Genomic DNA, 15445 nt, shown 5'->3' on the forward strand with positions numbered 1-15445 from the left:
AAGCAATTGGCCCTCCTTGATGTGCTCCACGTACCTGATATTCGCAAAAACCTTGTGTCTGGTCTTGTTCTAGTTTCTAAGGGGTTTAAGCTTGTCTTTGAGTCTGACAAAGTTGTAATAACTAAGGGTGGACAATATGTAGGGAAGGGATACCTCACTAATGGTCTCTTCAAACTGAACATTAAGCTTATTGATGCTTGTACTACTATTACTACTACTATGAATAAAATATCTAATGCTTCTACCTACTACCTACTTGCTTGAGTCTATTGATCTATGGCATGCTAGATTAGGGCATGTGAATTATCGCTCTTTAAACAGAATGGTAAACTTAGGATTGATACCAAAGTGCAATCCTAATAAAGCTGCTGCACATAAATGTGAAGTGTGTGCAGAATCCAAATTTAAACGACAATCTTTCATATATGTGGAAAGGTCAAATGAAGTATTGGGATTAATACATACTGACCTCTGTGACTTCAAGGCAACACCATCTCGTGGAGGGAAAAATTATTACATTTCCTTTATAGATGATTGCAGCAAATACTGCTATGTATATTAATATATAGCAAAGATGAAGTCTTGGATATGTTTAAAAATTACAAGGCAGAAGTAGAGAATCAACTTGACAGAAAAATTAAGATCATAAGATCTGATAGAGGTGGAGAATACGAATCCAATGCTTTTTTGGATTTCTGTTCTTCACATGGAATTATTCATCAAACGACTGCACCTTAGACTCCACAACAAAATGGAGTTGCAGAGCATAAAAATCGAACTTTTAGAGAAATGATCAATTCCATGTTAAATAGTTCTGGAGTTCCACACAATTTGTGGGGTGATTGTCTATTTGCTGCAAATGAAATATTGAATAGAGTTCCTCACAAGAACACAAATCAGTCACCATATGAAGTTTGGAAAGAGAGAAAACCTTCATATAAAAAGCTGAAAGTGTGGGGTTGTCTTGCTAAAGTTCGAATTCCTCTTCCAAAGAGAACAAAACTTGAACCTAAAACTATAGATTGTGTATTTATTGGATATGCAAAGAATAGTGCAGCTTATCGTTTTCTAGTATTCAAATCTGAAATTAGTGACATAAATGTCAATACAATAATAGAGAGTGATGATGCTGAGTTCTTTGAACATATTTTCCCATACAAGGAAGAAAGAATCAGCTTCACAAACAAAAGAGCACGTGATATTAAGCAAAATTCATCGACAAGTGTTCAACAAAATGAACAAGTCTCATCGTCTAGTGCTCAACAAAAAGAAGATGATGAAGCAATTGAACCTAGAAGAGCAAGTAAGAGGGCAAGAGTTACTAAAGACTTTGGACCTGATTTCCTTACTTATATCACCGAAGGAGAACCACAAACTTATAAGGAAGCAATGACATCTCCGGAATCTCCTTTTTGGAAGGAAACAATTAATAATGAGATGGAATCCATTATGTATGATAATACATGGCAATTGGTAGACTTACCTCCTGGAAGTAAACCAATTGGTTTTAAATTAATGGATTTTTAAGAAGAAATTGAAATCCGATGGTACTATAGATAAATATAAGGCTCGCCTAGTAGCTAAAGGATACCGTCAAAAGGACGGGTTAGATTTCTTTGATACATATGCACCTGTTTCTCAAATTACTTCCATTAGAATGCTAATTGCAATAGCTTCTGTATTTAATTTGGAAATACACCAAATGGATGTAAAAACTGAATTTTTAAATGGTGAACTAGAGGAAGAAGTGTATATGGAACAACCGGAAGGCTTTGTGGTTAAAGGTCAAGAGCACAAAGTTTGTAAACTTGTGAAGTCTTTATATGGGTTAAAACAAGCACCCAAACAATGGCACGAAAAATTTGATTATACACTATTGCCACATGGATTGAAAATAAATGAATGTGACAAATGTGTGTATGTGAAAAACTATCGAAATAATTCGTGTGTGATCATCTGTTTGTATGTGGATGATATGCTCATCATGGGTACAAACAAGGATGTAATTAATTCCACAAAGAGTTTTTTGAGCTCATGCTTTGACATGAAAGATTTGGGTAAGGCGGAAGTAATACTTGGAATTCAAATTCATAGAGGTAATAATGGTTATATCCTTACTCAATCTCACTATGTGGAAAAGGTGTTAAAGAAATTTGGACACTTCGATGATAGACCAATCACTATTCCCTTTGATCCCAACACTAGACTGGTCAAAAACGAAGGAGATGGAATTTCTCAATTAAGGTACTCTCAAGTGATTGGGAGCTTAATGTATATCATGAATAGTACTAGACCGGATATTGCATTCTCGGTTAGCAAACTAAGTCGATATACAAGTAATCCCGGAAAGGATCATTGGAATGCCTTAGTTAGATTATTAAGGTATTTAAAGCATACCATAAACTATGGTCTACATTATAATAAATATCCAGCAGTGTTAGAAGGATATAGTGATGCTAATTGGATTTCCAATAGCACCGGATCAAGATCCACGAGTGGATATGTGTTTACACTTGGAGGTGGAGCCGTGTCATGGAGGTCATCCAAGCAAACGTGTATTGCACGATCAACAATGGAATCAGAATTTATTGCTTTAGACAAGGCTGGAGAGGAAGCGGAATGGCTTCGAAATTTCCTAGAAGATATTCCATTGTGGCCTAAGCCTTTGACTGCCATATGTGTATATTGTGATAATAAAGCTACCAAAGCTAGAGCCAAAAATAAAATTTACAATGGGAAGTCAAGGCATATAAAGCGAAGACATAATACTATAAAACAATTTCTCCATAATGGAACAATCACTACTAGAATAATGTCATTAGACATCACCACTATTAAATCGGTCAGGATTGCACCTAATGTTAAAAATCATATTAACATCAGTTTGTGAAGAAACCGATTTCTATTGTTATTATGGACATCAGTCACCTAAGAAACCGATGAGAAAAGTTTCGTACGAAAAATTTACAAAAACGCGGAGGGACTAAGTTTCAAAGTTTGAGAAACACGGGGTCTAAAATTTTAATTCCCCCCCAACACTTAGTCACTTTATCTAAAAACTTTCGAATCCTAATCGATAGACTCTCACTCTGAGTCTCTGACTGCCTCCTTCGCGTCTCCGACCTGAGCTCCTTCTCTGCGTTCAGCTCTTTCTCTCTCGCTCTTCTCTGAAACCCTAGCGCTCTCCTCCCTCTCCTGCTCTCTTTCCACGGCTACTGTCTCTCCCTCATTGAACTACTACCTCCGTCCCCTCACCGGCGCCATCACCTCTACCAGTGCTTCTCTTCCAATGCCACCACGTCGTTGCTCCGAGATCCGAACCAACCTTCCTCCAAGGAGTTTATCCTCCTCGATTGGTGCGACTTCGATCACCAAATGCCAGCATGGTTCTAAAGCTCGCCTCTCTCTCTCTCTCTCCCGCAGCCCCGCTCTCCTCTCTATCTCTCTCTCTCTCTCTCTCTCTCTCTCTCTGTGTGTGTCTCTCTCCGGCACGGCAGCACGACGCCTTTTCTTTCTTCGACGGTGACGCCGTGATGGACTGACGGTGCGCGGTGAGTCTGGGTTTCTATTTCTCTTAATTTCTGCTTCTGGGTATTCAATTTTCAATCTTCAAGTCTGGGTTTGGCTCGAACTCTACTAGGTGAAGCAGCTTCAATTTCAGTTTTCGACTCGATTTCGGAAACTTCAAGCTTGGTAAGTTGTTGCCATCTTTCTTGCTTCGATTTCTGGGTTCGAATTGCATCTGTTTCTTTTGCTATAAACAATAGATATGACTGATATGAGATGAAAATTGGATATGTGATCTGTTTTGTCCTTCTGGATTTCTGGGTTTGAATTGCATCAGTCACTTTTTGCCTTTCTGTTTTGACTTTGGACTTGAAAATTTGATATTGAGTTGCATTTGTAGACTTGTATCTGTTTTGGTAAAGCATTGAATTGTTTGATGTATTGGTTTTGGATCCTATATCGTAGATTTTGAAGATTGTATCTTTAGTTATGTCTCTGTTTTGTATCTCTTTTGTGACTGTTGCTGTGATTGTTGTGGTGAAAATTGTGTACCACTTGGAATAATTTCTAATACAAAAGAAGCTATTAGTAATTGGCTTGGGGAGATTTTGGTTCACTTGGGGAGATTCGAGAGACAGGTTTACAGTTGACAGCACCACCTCCGTTGGTATGTATCTATTTTCTATTTTTTCTATTGAAGGCTTCAATGTCAAAAATTGTATTTTGTAACAGATGATATATTGCAAATGCATGCAATTTTTATTTCAAAGCCTGCAAGCACATGATCTCCTTATGGATATATGTTCCAATCTCTGGACTGTTGTGGTATCCAATTATTCATTTTCCAACATAAATTGTTAGTAAAGCAGGCAAATAATGACTTCTCTGATTTGGGGCTGAATCAAGAACTAAAGTTTTATCTATGGGTTGTGCAGAATTCTTTACTTAAACTGAAGTTTTAAGTTCAGTAAATTTTTTTTATTGAATCATTGTTCTTGTCAGTCATTCCTTTTCTTGATATGATATATAACCACTAACCTGTACTGGTACCTGTAAGTAAAATAACTCTAGGGGCCTCTAGGCAGAACGAGCAATTTAAGTGAAAGCTTATTTTGAGAGTTACTTTCATGTGCAAGAGCTGAAGACTAAGATGCAAAGTTCAGGAATGCCTTGGCCTGGTGATGAGGGTGAACAACGATGGGAACAAGCATGGTTGGCTATAAAAAAGGTAAGAATGCTTGGCTGCATATGCCCATTTGAACTTGTTCTTAAATCCATTAATGCTAGGAATTTAACTGCACTTGATATTAGTATTAGAGCCTTGAATTATGTCTCAAACCAATCTTTTCATATCTATCTGCTTTCTCATTCCCAGTGTACTCTATTGAGTTGACTGATATATATTCTCTTTGTTTCTTTATTGATGCTTCAATACAGTATGAATTTTTTTGTTTTTTGTTTCTGTGGGACATGGCTAAAGCTTTCTGAGACCAGGGGCAGCAATTTCCCATGTTTTCACTACACTTTAAGAAAAGTAGATCTCACAAACATCATAACTTGTTATTAGAGCTCAAGCTGCCTATCAACTTAATGCAAATCAAATTGTTTTATCTTAAAGTTTTTTGATATATTGCGGTGTGCTCATCTCTTATAATCCAGGTCTGGGCTTCAAAGTGGAATGAGAGAGCATACTTCAACACAAGAAAAGTGAAATTAGACCATGATTATCTTTGCATGGCTGTCCTTGTTCAAGAAATAATAAATGTCGACTATGCATTCGTTATTCACACAACTAACCCATCTTCAGGAGACTCGTCGGAGATATATGCCGAGGTATTCAGCAGTATATATGTAAGATAGAATGTATTAATATCATACATTGATTTGGGTTGTTTTACCGTGATAGGTTGTCAAAGGTCTTGGAGAAACCTTAGTTGGAGCTTATCCTGGACGTGCCTTAAGTTTTATTAGCAAGAAAAATGCTCTGGACTCTCCTCAGGTAATGCACTACAGTGCCAAAAGTGGCATAAGAGTAACAGACCATGTAGGGATTGAATTGCATTGATAACTTCCACATGGATTATATACCTAAGTAGTCTATGAATTTACCTAAATTGGTCATTGGCTTTCACTGACCATGTAATTAGGGAACACCAAGTATCTCCACCATTCTTTGCACTTCCAAATAGATTATCTAATTTACCCGGGTAATTTATCAATCAAAAAATTTTCTATACTGCAGAATAAAACTTTGGTCATTGGCTAGACCATGTAATTAGGCAACACAATATGTGTATAAATCCCTACCATTGTTTGCACTCTTGAGTATGTGGATATTTTTTCAGGTGTTAGGTTACCCTAGCAAACCGGTTGGCCTCTTTATCAGACGGTCCATAATCTTCCGATCCGATTCCAATGGTGAAGATCTTGAAGGTTATGCCGGTGCAGGCCTTTATGACAGGTGAACTACTATACAAATATTCAATCTTGTAAATGTCATTAGTTCTGATTGTTGAGCACCTTTCTGAGGGTGGAAAATCGTCTGAGGGTGGAAAATCGTCTTTGATTTCATCAAACTCTTGTTGAAGCAGTTTGCCTTTCAGAAGGCAATGGTTTTATTGAAATATGGTGTTACTGCAGGTTTTTGCATGTTATGATAAGAAAGGCATACTATACTTTTTGAAGGAAAGCTAGGAGAAGAGTTGACATCTCTAATGATAGAGTAACATTGTGAATTTCTTTGCAGCAGTTGCTGTAGAGTGCAGAGGCAGAATTGGTGTTTTTTTATTTTATTTTGGTCAAAATTGATTAACTACACTATATATTTCGTGTCTATGCCTTCAAATTCCTTAAAAGTTGCATGAAGACATTATTTGTCCAAGAAGTTTTAATGTCTCTATCGCTTTTCTGCAGAACATAGTGGAGGACAGTATATGGCCAATGCTTTAGAAGGAGGGTTTAAAAGCTCTAGGTGGGCTGGGGCTTCTTTCTCTTGGAGGAAAATTAGTTCTTAGGCGAATTTTTGAGGTGTGTGCTAAGAATAATAGGAATTGACAGTTTTATATACTAGATGTAACAAATGTGAGAGTAATCTGGAATATTTAATCCAAACCGCTAAACTAAGTTGACTATGCTTGGAATTATAGCTGGAAGGATGTTCAATCATTGGAACTATAAGATCCGTCTTCCAAACTACATGATATATCAGAGGGCAAGCCTTCTGTATTCAAAGGTTACTCTTGCATAGTTTGACATGTGGTACGACTGAGATGTTTTGCATTCCTAAATTGTTACCTTATAGCTGTTAAATATTTATGGTCATTCACACATTTGTTTTTCAATCTTATATTCCAGATGCTGGAGCCCTACTTACTTTCGGTTGGGGGCTTTATGGACAGGTGAGTTTATGTAGTTCTAAGCCTTTTCTCGGACTGCCTCTGTTCCTCATGGTTTCTCTTCTTATTATTGTGAATATTTCTGTCTTCATTTGGAAGGGTGCTGATCTGGGTTAAATTCGCTGCATCCTACTGCACAACTATTTGCTGGATGGTAAAAAGTCAAGTCCAACTTCCCATTCCAAACTTCTGTACATATGGTTTCTTGATTGCAAAACTGTCAATCACGGTATCGTTTACAGAAAATTAGAAACTCAGTAGCAAAAAAAAAAAGTTAGAGAAACTCATTGCCAATAGTGCTAAACACGATATACCTGGTCCTACTACTTAAGCTGGAACACTTCTTTTAGTCTTTTTGTTCACCTGCAACACTTGACTGGAGTTCCCCAGTTTTAATTGTTCTTTGGAATCAACATGTAGTGAATGTAGAAAGGGTGGAGAAAAAAGCACCGTAGGTGCTCAAGATGAGATTCGCTTAAAGAGGGAGGGACAGACCTCCAAGCTCTGTTGATATAGTTATTGAGTTATTATATTCCCATATCTTCAGCTCAATTTAGTGCTTGAATCAATTCTGAAAAAATCGTTACAGGAAGCTCCTGATGTCGTGAATTTCAATTCAAGTGACACTCTATATGCATGGAATGCATGGCGTCAAGTGCATTGGTATGAGGTGCACGTTGAAGTGGCCGACTACTTACAGACTTTGCTGTAGATTCTGACTAGTTTCTTGATTTTGAGTAAAGCTAGCTAGCTTTTGTTTAAACCTTTTTGTAGTAGATGAAGTGAATGTAATTGGCAGGCTAGCCTTGTAGTAGGTGAATTGGGGTTTTATTTTGCCCATTTTGTAAATTGTTAAGGATGATGATTTTAGATAAAATACCCCAATATTCAAATCACTCTTGTCAACTGTCGAAATTGCAATTTATAGCAGCAGCTACATATTTTGTGGACATCATTCTCTATAGAATCTGATGTCTAGATATAAAGTTGAAATCAGTTTTAATCATAAAAACTGATGTCCAGTAATATACAGACATCAATTTTTTGTCGAAAATGATATATTACTGAGTACAAGACATCAGTTCCAAAATGAAAATCGATGTTACTAAAATATATATACATCGATTTTTTGTCAAAAATAATATATTACTGAGTACCAGACATCAGTTCCAAATGGAAATCGATGTTACTAAAATATACAGACATCGATTTTTTGTCGAAAACGATATGTTACTGAGTACCAGACATCAGTTCCAAAATGGAAATCGATGATACTAAAATATACAGACATCGATTTTTTGTCGAAAACGATATGTTATTGAGTACCAGACATCAGTTCCAAAATGGGAACCGATGTCTGTAACAGTATTACTCATCGGTTCTTAAATCAATAACGATGTTAAAACGCAAACTTGTGTTGTGTAATCTATATTTCTTTAAGCTTTAAATACAATAAAATGTGGGTTTAACAATAGTAAAGCATGCAAGTTTGTTATCATTTAAACCTATTTACATCGGGCTAAAAACCGATGTCTGCATTTTCCGGATCTTTCTCATCACCCACAAAGACATCGGTTGGGTTTTTGTTTCTCATCGGTTTTTAGCCGATATCTGGGGCCATAATTCTAGTAGTGAATTTCCATTGATTATGTGAAGTCAAAGGACAATATAGCAGATCCTTTGACAAAAGGCCTACGAAAGGAGCAAATTGTTTCTACATCGAGGGGAAGGGGTTTAAAGCCAATTCAATGGACTAACTCGGCGGAAACCTAACCTAGTTGATTGGAGATCCCATGGTCTAGGTTCAATAGGCAAACTGGTTGAGACGGTTCAAGAGTTTAAGAACACACTATTCATTCATTCCTTTGATGTACCACGTGTGTTACCTGTCGAAGTATAGGGTGAATACTATATTCTTAATGATACTAATATCCTTTGATTAGGAGAAATATGGCAGGATATTCTTAATTAGTGTCACCTATATGAGAGTGATGTGGGTAGCATCTATGAGAATTACATGGCTACATTCTCTAAATCTCTCATGAATTCGGGATATGTTCAGGACCAAAATGAACACAACCGTAAGAACCGAAATGTGCTGGGTTCGGTAGGTGTGACATTTGTTGTCTTGGTTTACTATAAACGCGAATAGTTCAAGAAGTCATTTCACTACCTCGCAAAGTAAATCCGACAAGTGATCCCTAAGGAAGGTTTCAAGTCCAAAAGACACCTCTCCTGATGCCTATCGAATCTTCTTTTCTCTCGGGTTACCATAAGAGATGTTCTTATTTGATCCCTTATTTTCTATTCAAATGTGGGGTATTCTTGGAGTTTGATTAGAAAATGTGGGGTATTGTTAGAACCGATTGGTATAGCTATTGGAATAGCTAGTGCTCCCTTATCCCACATAGGAGATAAGGCCATACTTTGATCTCTTTATATATGTTTCCACGAGAAACATATTAAATAGACAAAGTAAAGGTGGAGGCCCATTGAATGGGAAACAAGACCTTTGCGATGAAAATATTTGATATATATATTTGATATATGTATATATATATTTAATATATCAAAGAGGGCCTTGGGCCGAAATTAAAATTCCAATAAAACCATTTATTTTTATAAATTCGGATAAAGACAATATTTTTGGAAAATCTGATCCAAAAACAGTTTTTGGAAAATCTGATCCAAAAACAGTTTTTGGAAAAACTGATCCCAAAACGGTTGTAACTGTTCAAATCAAATTCAAATTGATTGAACAGTTACGTCTTCTTCTTCTTGTCCACTCTTTATAAAAGAGGAATGAAGGTTCATTTCAAAAAAGAAAAAAATCGTTTCTGACATCTCTTCTCATAAACACTCGAGAGAAACACAAGTGAAGTTCGCTAGGTTTCAAGGCAACGGTGTCACGCCTTGGAACAAGAGTTGTATCCTGCAGGGCAGTCGTCTACGATCAACTACAGCACCTGTGTGGGGACGAAATTCTGTCTTAGGACATTGCGTTGCATACTCAAGCCTCTTTCAACCAACCAAGTCAGTGATTGCATTTTGGTTAATTCAATTTGCTTCAGTATTGTGATCTTCGGATATATATTATAGTGTATTATAGTTGCGATTTTCTTATTTAGTTCTTAAATATATATTGTGTATTTGCTACAAAAGATTGATCAGGAGAGTACTCATACCCCATTTGGTTTAACAGTTAGAACAATAATTTTCAATCTTTTTTTTATTAATAAAGAAAATGTAAGGTTTTGGCTTTGATAACTGGATAACATGCCCTTTATTTTAAATTTTTGTTGTGTTTGGAGTCTAGGAATGTTGTTCACTATGTCATTATTTTGTTTAGGTGCTTAAGGAATGGAACAATCGTCAAAGGAATCGGAGAACATTATACTCACTAATGATCAAGGTATGTTGTTTATATTAAAATTTTCTCGAGTTTTGTTTTAATTTGGTGGCACATCTGTGAAAACAAAATATTACTTAAATTGTCTAGGAATAGTGGATGATTCATCAAAGAGCCTAGAGATTAATTAATCAAGAAAATGAGGTGGAAGAAGTAATGCAAGAGCCCTTTGTTGAGATGAGTTTTAATTCTATTGAGGAGGCATATGACTAGTATAGAAAATATGGGAAGCAATTAGGATTCCCAGTAAGAAAGAGAACATCGAGAAGGGGAGAGATCGATGATGGGAATACAAAATATATTACTATTTCATGTGGGAAATTTTAGAAGCAAGAGTCAAGTAACTCTCTAAAGCCGCATCCAAGTGTAACGTTCATTTACTTAATTAGCAATCAAAGAGAACAACATAGTATATCAAAAGTTTTGGACGTGAAAGGTGGGTTAAAAAAGAAAAAGAAACACAACGAACGCTATGAGTATGAGTAAATAAAAATTGACATATTAAGAGACCTGACAATAGAGAACAAAGAGGAAGAAAAAAAAACAAAAACAAAAACAACATGCTAAACTCTAATTCAAATCCACTTCCCCTTATAGTATACCCTGATAACAGTGTAACCTCTTCACAACTCTTAGCGTCGCGGTAACAGAACAAAATTTTTACTTGACTACTGTAAAAGTCCCACTACTTTTATTCCAAACATGCTATTCATATTTCATATTGAGGGGAAAAAATTACCACGGTTAGAATGGACAGAGTTTTTTGTTAACGATGCTTGCAAGGAAATTGAAATCTGATTGAGAATGAGTTGATCAATTGAAGAGGAGGTGAGAGGGTTGAGAGGAGGGTGAGTGAAGGAGAGAAGAGAACAACGTCTAATGAAGATGAAGACGTCACATATTCTGATCTAAAACAAATAGGATTTATAAAAGATAAAATCAAGAAAGTAAAAAAATTAAGAAAAAGGAATTTTCGTAATTAAGAGAAAATAAAAATATGAAAGAATCAGAAATTATGCTTTGATGATGTGGCTATGCCACATAAGATGCCGCCCAATGTGGGTTCTAGGTAGTTCCCTAAAAGGTGGTTTACCTAGCATTACTCTTTACAATATCAAAAGGGTTAAATACTGTTTACTCGCTGAACTTTCAGGGAAAAAGCAGTTCAGTCCCTCCCTTTTTAATTTCACACGTTTACTCCCTCATCTCTCAATTTTGGACCAATAGGTCCATTCCGCCCAATTTCTCGGTTAAGTCACTGTTGTGCTTATCCCTTCCACGTCAAAATGTCTCATATACCCCTCAATTCTTTTTTTAATTAATTTATTTTTTCCTCTCTCTCTCTCTCTCTCTCTCTCTCTCTCTCTCTCTTTTTCCCTTCTGCTTTTCTCTCTCTTCTTCCTCTTCCACCTCCGATGGGATTGGGTGGATCGACTGGATCCTAAACCACAACTCCATCCTCCACCTTCCCTTCCAACTTCTCCTTCACCCCATCTGAATCCGAATGTCCGACTCAAAACCCTTCACATCAACCATCTCCTCGATCTTTCAGCTCCACTGCCCTCTCCATCTTGCAATTGTCCACCAATCCTTTGATCAAAATCTTGTACGTCATCGGAGCCGACTCAATCTCCTCAGTCTCCTTCTTCACCGACTCAATCTTCCTCACTTCCTCACTCTCTTCTTAAACCCTTATCCTCCATTTCTCTTCCTTTCTCTTGCTACAGGTTTTCCGACGACAGCGGATGAGTTGATCTCCCCTCTGGTTGAGTGCCATGCAATTCTGATAGCCATGGCCAACTAGGATTGGTTGGCTTGTGCTCAGATCGAGTCTGGAAAGATGGCGGCGTTTTGCTTCCCAATTTGCAGCTTGAGGTCGGTGCCGTAGTCCTTGACCTTGCCGGCGAAGGAGAGGACATGTTTGGATTTCGAGGATGATCCAATTCGGTTTTGGATTTTGGGAAATTGTTTGTGATTTTTTGTGGAAATTGTTTGTGATTACGAGAGTTGATATATGGGTTTTGGTAGAAAAAGAGAAAAGTGAGAGGGGGGGGGGGGGTAAAAGAAGTGTGGGTGATAGTGGCAGTGAAAGGGTGGTGGTGCAATGTGGGTAGTGATGGTGGTGGAGACCGTGGAGGTGGAAGTGGTAGTGGCACGAGGATGGAGGGGAGAAGATATAAACAGAAGAAAAAAATAAAAAAATAAAATAAAAGAGAAAGAATAAATTAAAAAAAAAAACAAAAAAGATGAATGGAGGGGATTGCCACGTCATCTAGTTAACGGAGCTTTTTGACGGAGTTGGACGGAATAGACCTATTGGTCCAAAATTGAGAGATAAGGGAGTAAGTGTATGAAATTAAAAAGGAAGGAACTAAACTGTTTTTTCCCTCAAAGTTCAGGGTGCAAACAGTATTTAACCCATATCAAAATATACAGGTATGGACAATGAAAATACTTTGGTGAGTTATGACATGTCTAGTCCTCGCCAAATCATTAGTTTTGATCATGGATCATCCTATTTTCGGACGTCATCGTGATAGACACTTATGGGAGATTGAAGATGTATGTACTTCGAAGTAATGAAATGAAAATTAATCCATATGTTATGCATTCGTATGTATCAAATATAACAGTTTGTACATATAGTCCATTCGTGCATACATAACTGGCTTTGATTAAATAAATCTTGACCAAATGCCCAATTTTAGACTATTATGAACCCACTTACTCCAGTAAGATGTTAATATGCCCACTTACCCAATTTAAAGATAAAATGTCACTTTTAACCTTCAAAAATTATGAAACTACAAATCACTCACAATTACACATTCTCTCTCTCTCTCTCTTCCCCCAGCCCTCCCCTTTTCGATCTCTTTCCGGCAAGGAAAGAGATCTTGCTTGGACCCGTAAGCAGCAGTAGTCTTGGCGGTGATGACAACGACGAAGACGTGAGAAGTGAGCACTCGTCTTGGCGTACTTGAGCCAGAAAAGGCAGTGTGTTCCAGAGCAATCCGGATCTCGGCCGGGTCCTGCTTGGGGAACCTGACAACGACGAAGAGTTTGTTAAGGTGGTTGAGGTTGAGGTCGGCAGTGGTGCGGTGGAGGAAGAAGCCGCGGGAGATGAGGCTAGTTGAAGATCGAGTACTTGTTGGTTGGGGAATGCCACAGACGGCGACGTTTTGAGCAGCAACGGATGAAACTGGTGAATCATAATCTTCTGGGAGGATGGAGTTGAAGAAAAGTATTGAAACCCACGATTGCCAAACCAAAGACTTTCATCTGCTACCATGATATTATCTCTTGGGCAATTACCATGTGCAGAAGAAGTCTGGGCCCTCAGCTAGTCAGCTTAATTAGATAAGAAAAGGGAGATAAGACATTGCGTATCAACTGGGTGTTGTCTTTTACGATTTTTTCTTTTTCTTTTTTCCATTGAATGAGAAATTTCATAAAGCCCAAGTGCAAGCAGTAAAAAGATCATTAGTGGGCAATAAAACGTTTATTAGAAGATAATAATGAGATTATTGGGTGGCAGTAAAAAGATTATTGGGGGGCAATAATAAGATTATTTATTTTGATAAACATACTAAAACTTTCAAAATTAAAAACATCTTCATTTTTCACTAATTATTGATCCCTAATAAAAATGTTATTGGGGCAATAATATGATTATTGGGGGCCAATAATATGATTATTGAGGGGCAATAATATGATTATTGAGGGGCAATAATATGGTTACTGGGTATTATTAGGGAGCAATAAATTCAGACGCCGGAATCCGGTCACCGGTCGCCTGATTCAGGTCACCAGGGTCCTCGGCCGGCCAATGGTCACCGGAGTCCGGCAAAGGTTTCTGTTGACTTCTCTCTCTAAATGACAAAGAAGGAGAGGGCAAAAATGTCCCAAAAAAATAATAATAATTGATTGGGTATTAGGGAAATCTCTTAGAGTGTTTGGGTAAGTGGACAATTTTTATTCTAAAATTGTGTAAATGGTCATTATCCTAATAAACTAATTTGGTAGATACCAGTAGTTTCCCGGCTTTCCATATATGGCCTACTTATGGATTGTTTACCATATGTTTTTCTCTTTTGTTTTCTTTTTTCAAATAAAGTTTATCGGTCAGAGACATTGTAGAATTAGGGTTCTCGCTACTAATCAATTAGGATCCAAAAATAATATATATATATATATATATATATATATACAGATCCTATCCAGAGCGGAGCTCCGCTTTAAAAATTAACGTGTGAAGTTCGAGTTTTGGGTCACTTTTCGGTCGCACATCCACATCTCGACCGTTCAGTTTTTAGGCACTAGTGTATAGATCGTCTCTACAAATTTTCAGCCAAAATGATGATAGTTAAGGCATTGATAACTGCCTTAAAGCTAGTACGGTTCAGGTTGACAGATTCAGTCCGTCCATTGGTTTAAGCTAGTTAGATACCTTAACGATCATCAATTTGGCTGAAAATTGGCAGAGATGATCTATACACTAGTACCTAAAAACTGAACGGTCGAGATGTGGATATGCGACCGAAAAGTGACCAAAAACTCGAACTTCACACGTTAATTTCAAAGCGGAGCTCCGCTCTGGATAGGATCTGTATATATATATATATATATATATATATATATATATACACGGAGGCGTTCCAAAGAGGACGTCCGCACTTTCGTTAAAGTGTGGACGGCGCTGCTGCAGCTCGGTTCTCGGCGCGACGGAGCGGCGGAGGTTGCCGGAAGGATGCCAGGGGTCGGGCGGAGAGGTCTGCAGTCGGTGGAGTCGCCGGCGACGTCGTTGCAGCGCTGCCCAGAAAACCTGCAGTTGCAGGTCGGGTTGCTGCCCAGAACCTGCAACTCGGACCTCCTCCGACCTCGAACGCTACCCAGACCCGTCCGCCAAGCCCCGAGCCGCCGTCGCCGCCTGGAACGCCGTCGCCGCCTGGAACGCCGCTGCTGCGTCGCCGTCCGCACTTTAGCAAAGTGCGGACGTCTGCTTCAGAACCGGCCTCTATATATATATATATATCACACACACACACGCAAGTTTTTTTCCTTGTGAATTAGCTTCGCATATAACATTAACTTTCTGACAAAATGAAGAGAAATACTAATAAACTCGAAAGGTACA

The 15445-nt window shown here is 37.9% G+C and overlaps 1 protein-coding gene across 1 annotated transcript; it reads left to right on the forward strand.

The window, feature by feature from the left end:
- The first annotated feature begins 789 nt into the window (after positions 1–789).
- On the forward strand, positions 790–5984 carry LOC112184369 (alpha-glucan water dikinase 1, chloroplastic). The gene is made up of 6 exons (XM_040513423.1): positions 790–1492; positions 4113–4174; positions 4637–4735; positions 5167–5340; positions 5414–5506; positions 5853–5984. Exons 1-6 carry the CDS (start codon positions 790–792, stop codon positions 5970–5972), a joined length of 1251 nt encoding a protein of 416 aa, XP_040369357.1. The 3' UTR covers positions 5973–5984.
- Positions 5985–15445: the final 9461 nt, after the last annotated feature.

Source organism: Rosa chinensis, chromosome 2, assembly GCF_002994745.2.
Source record: "Rosa chinensis cultivar Old Blush chromosome 2, RchiOBHm-V2, whole genome shotgun sequence".
Lineage (NCBI taxonomy): Eukaryota > Viridiplantae > Streptophyta > Magnoliopsida > Rosales > Rosaceae > Rosa > Rosa chinensis.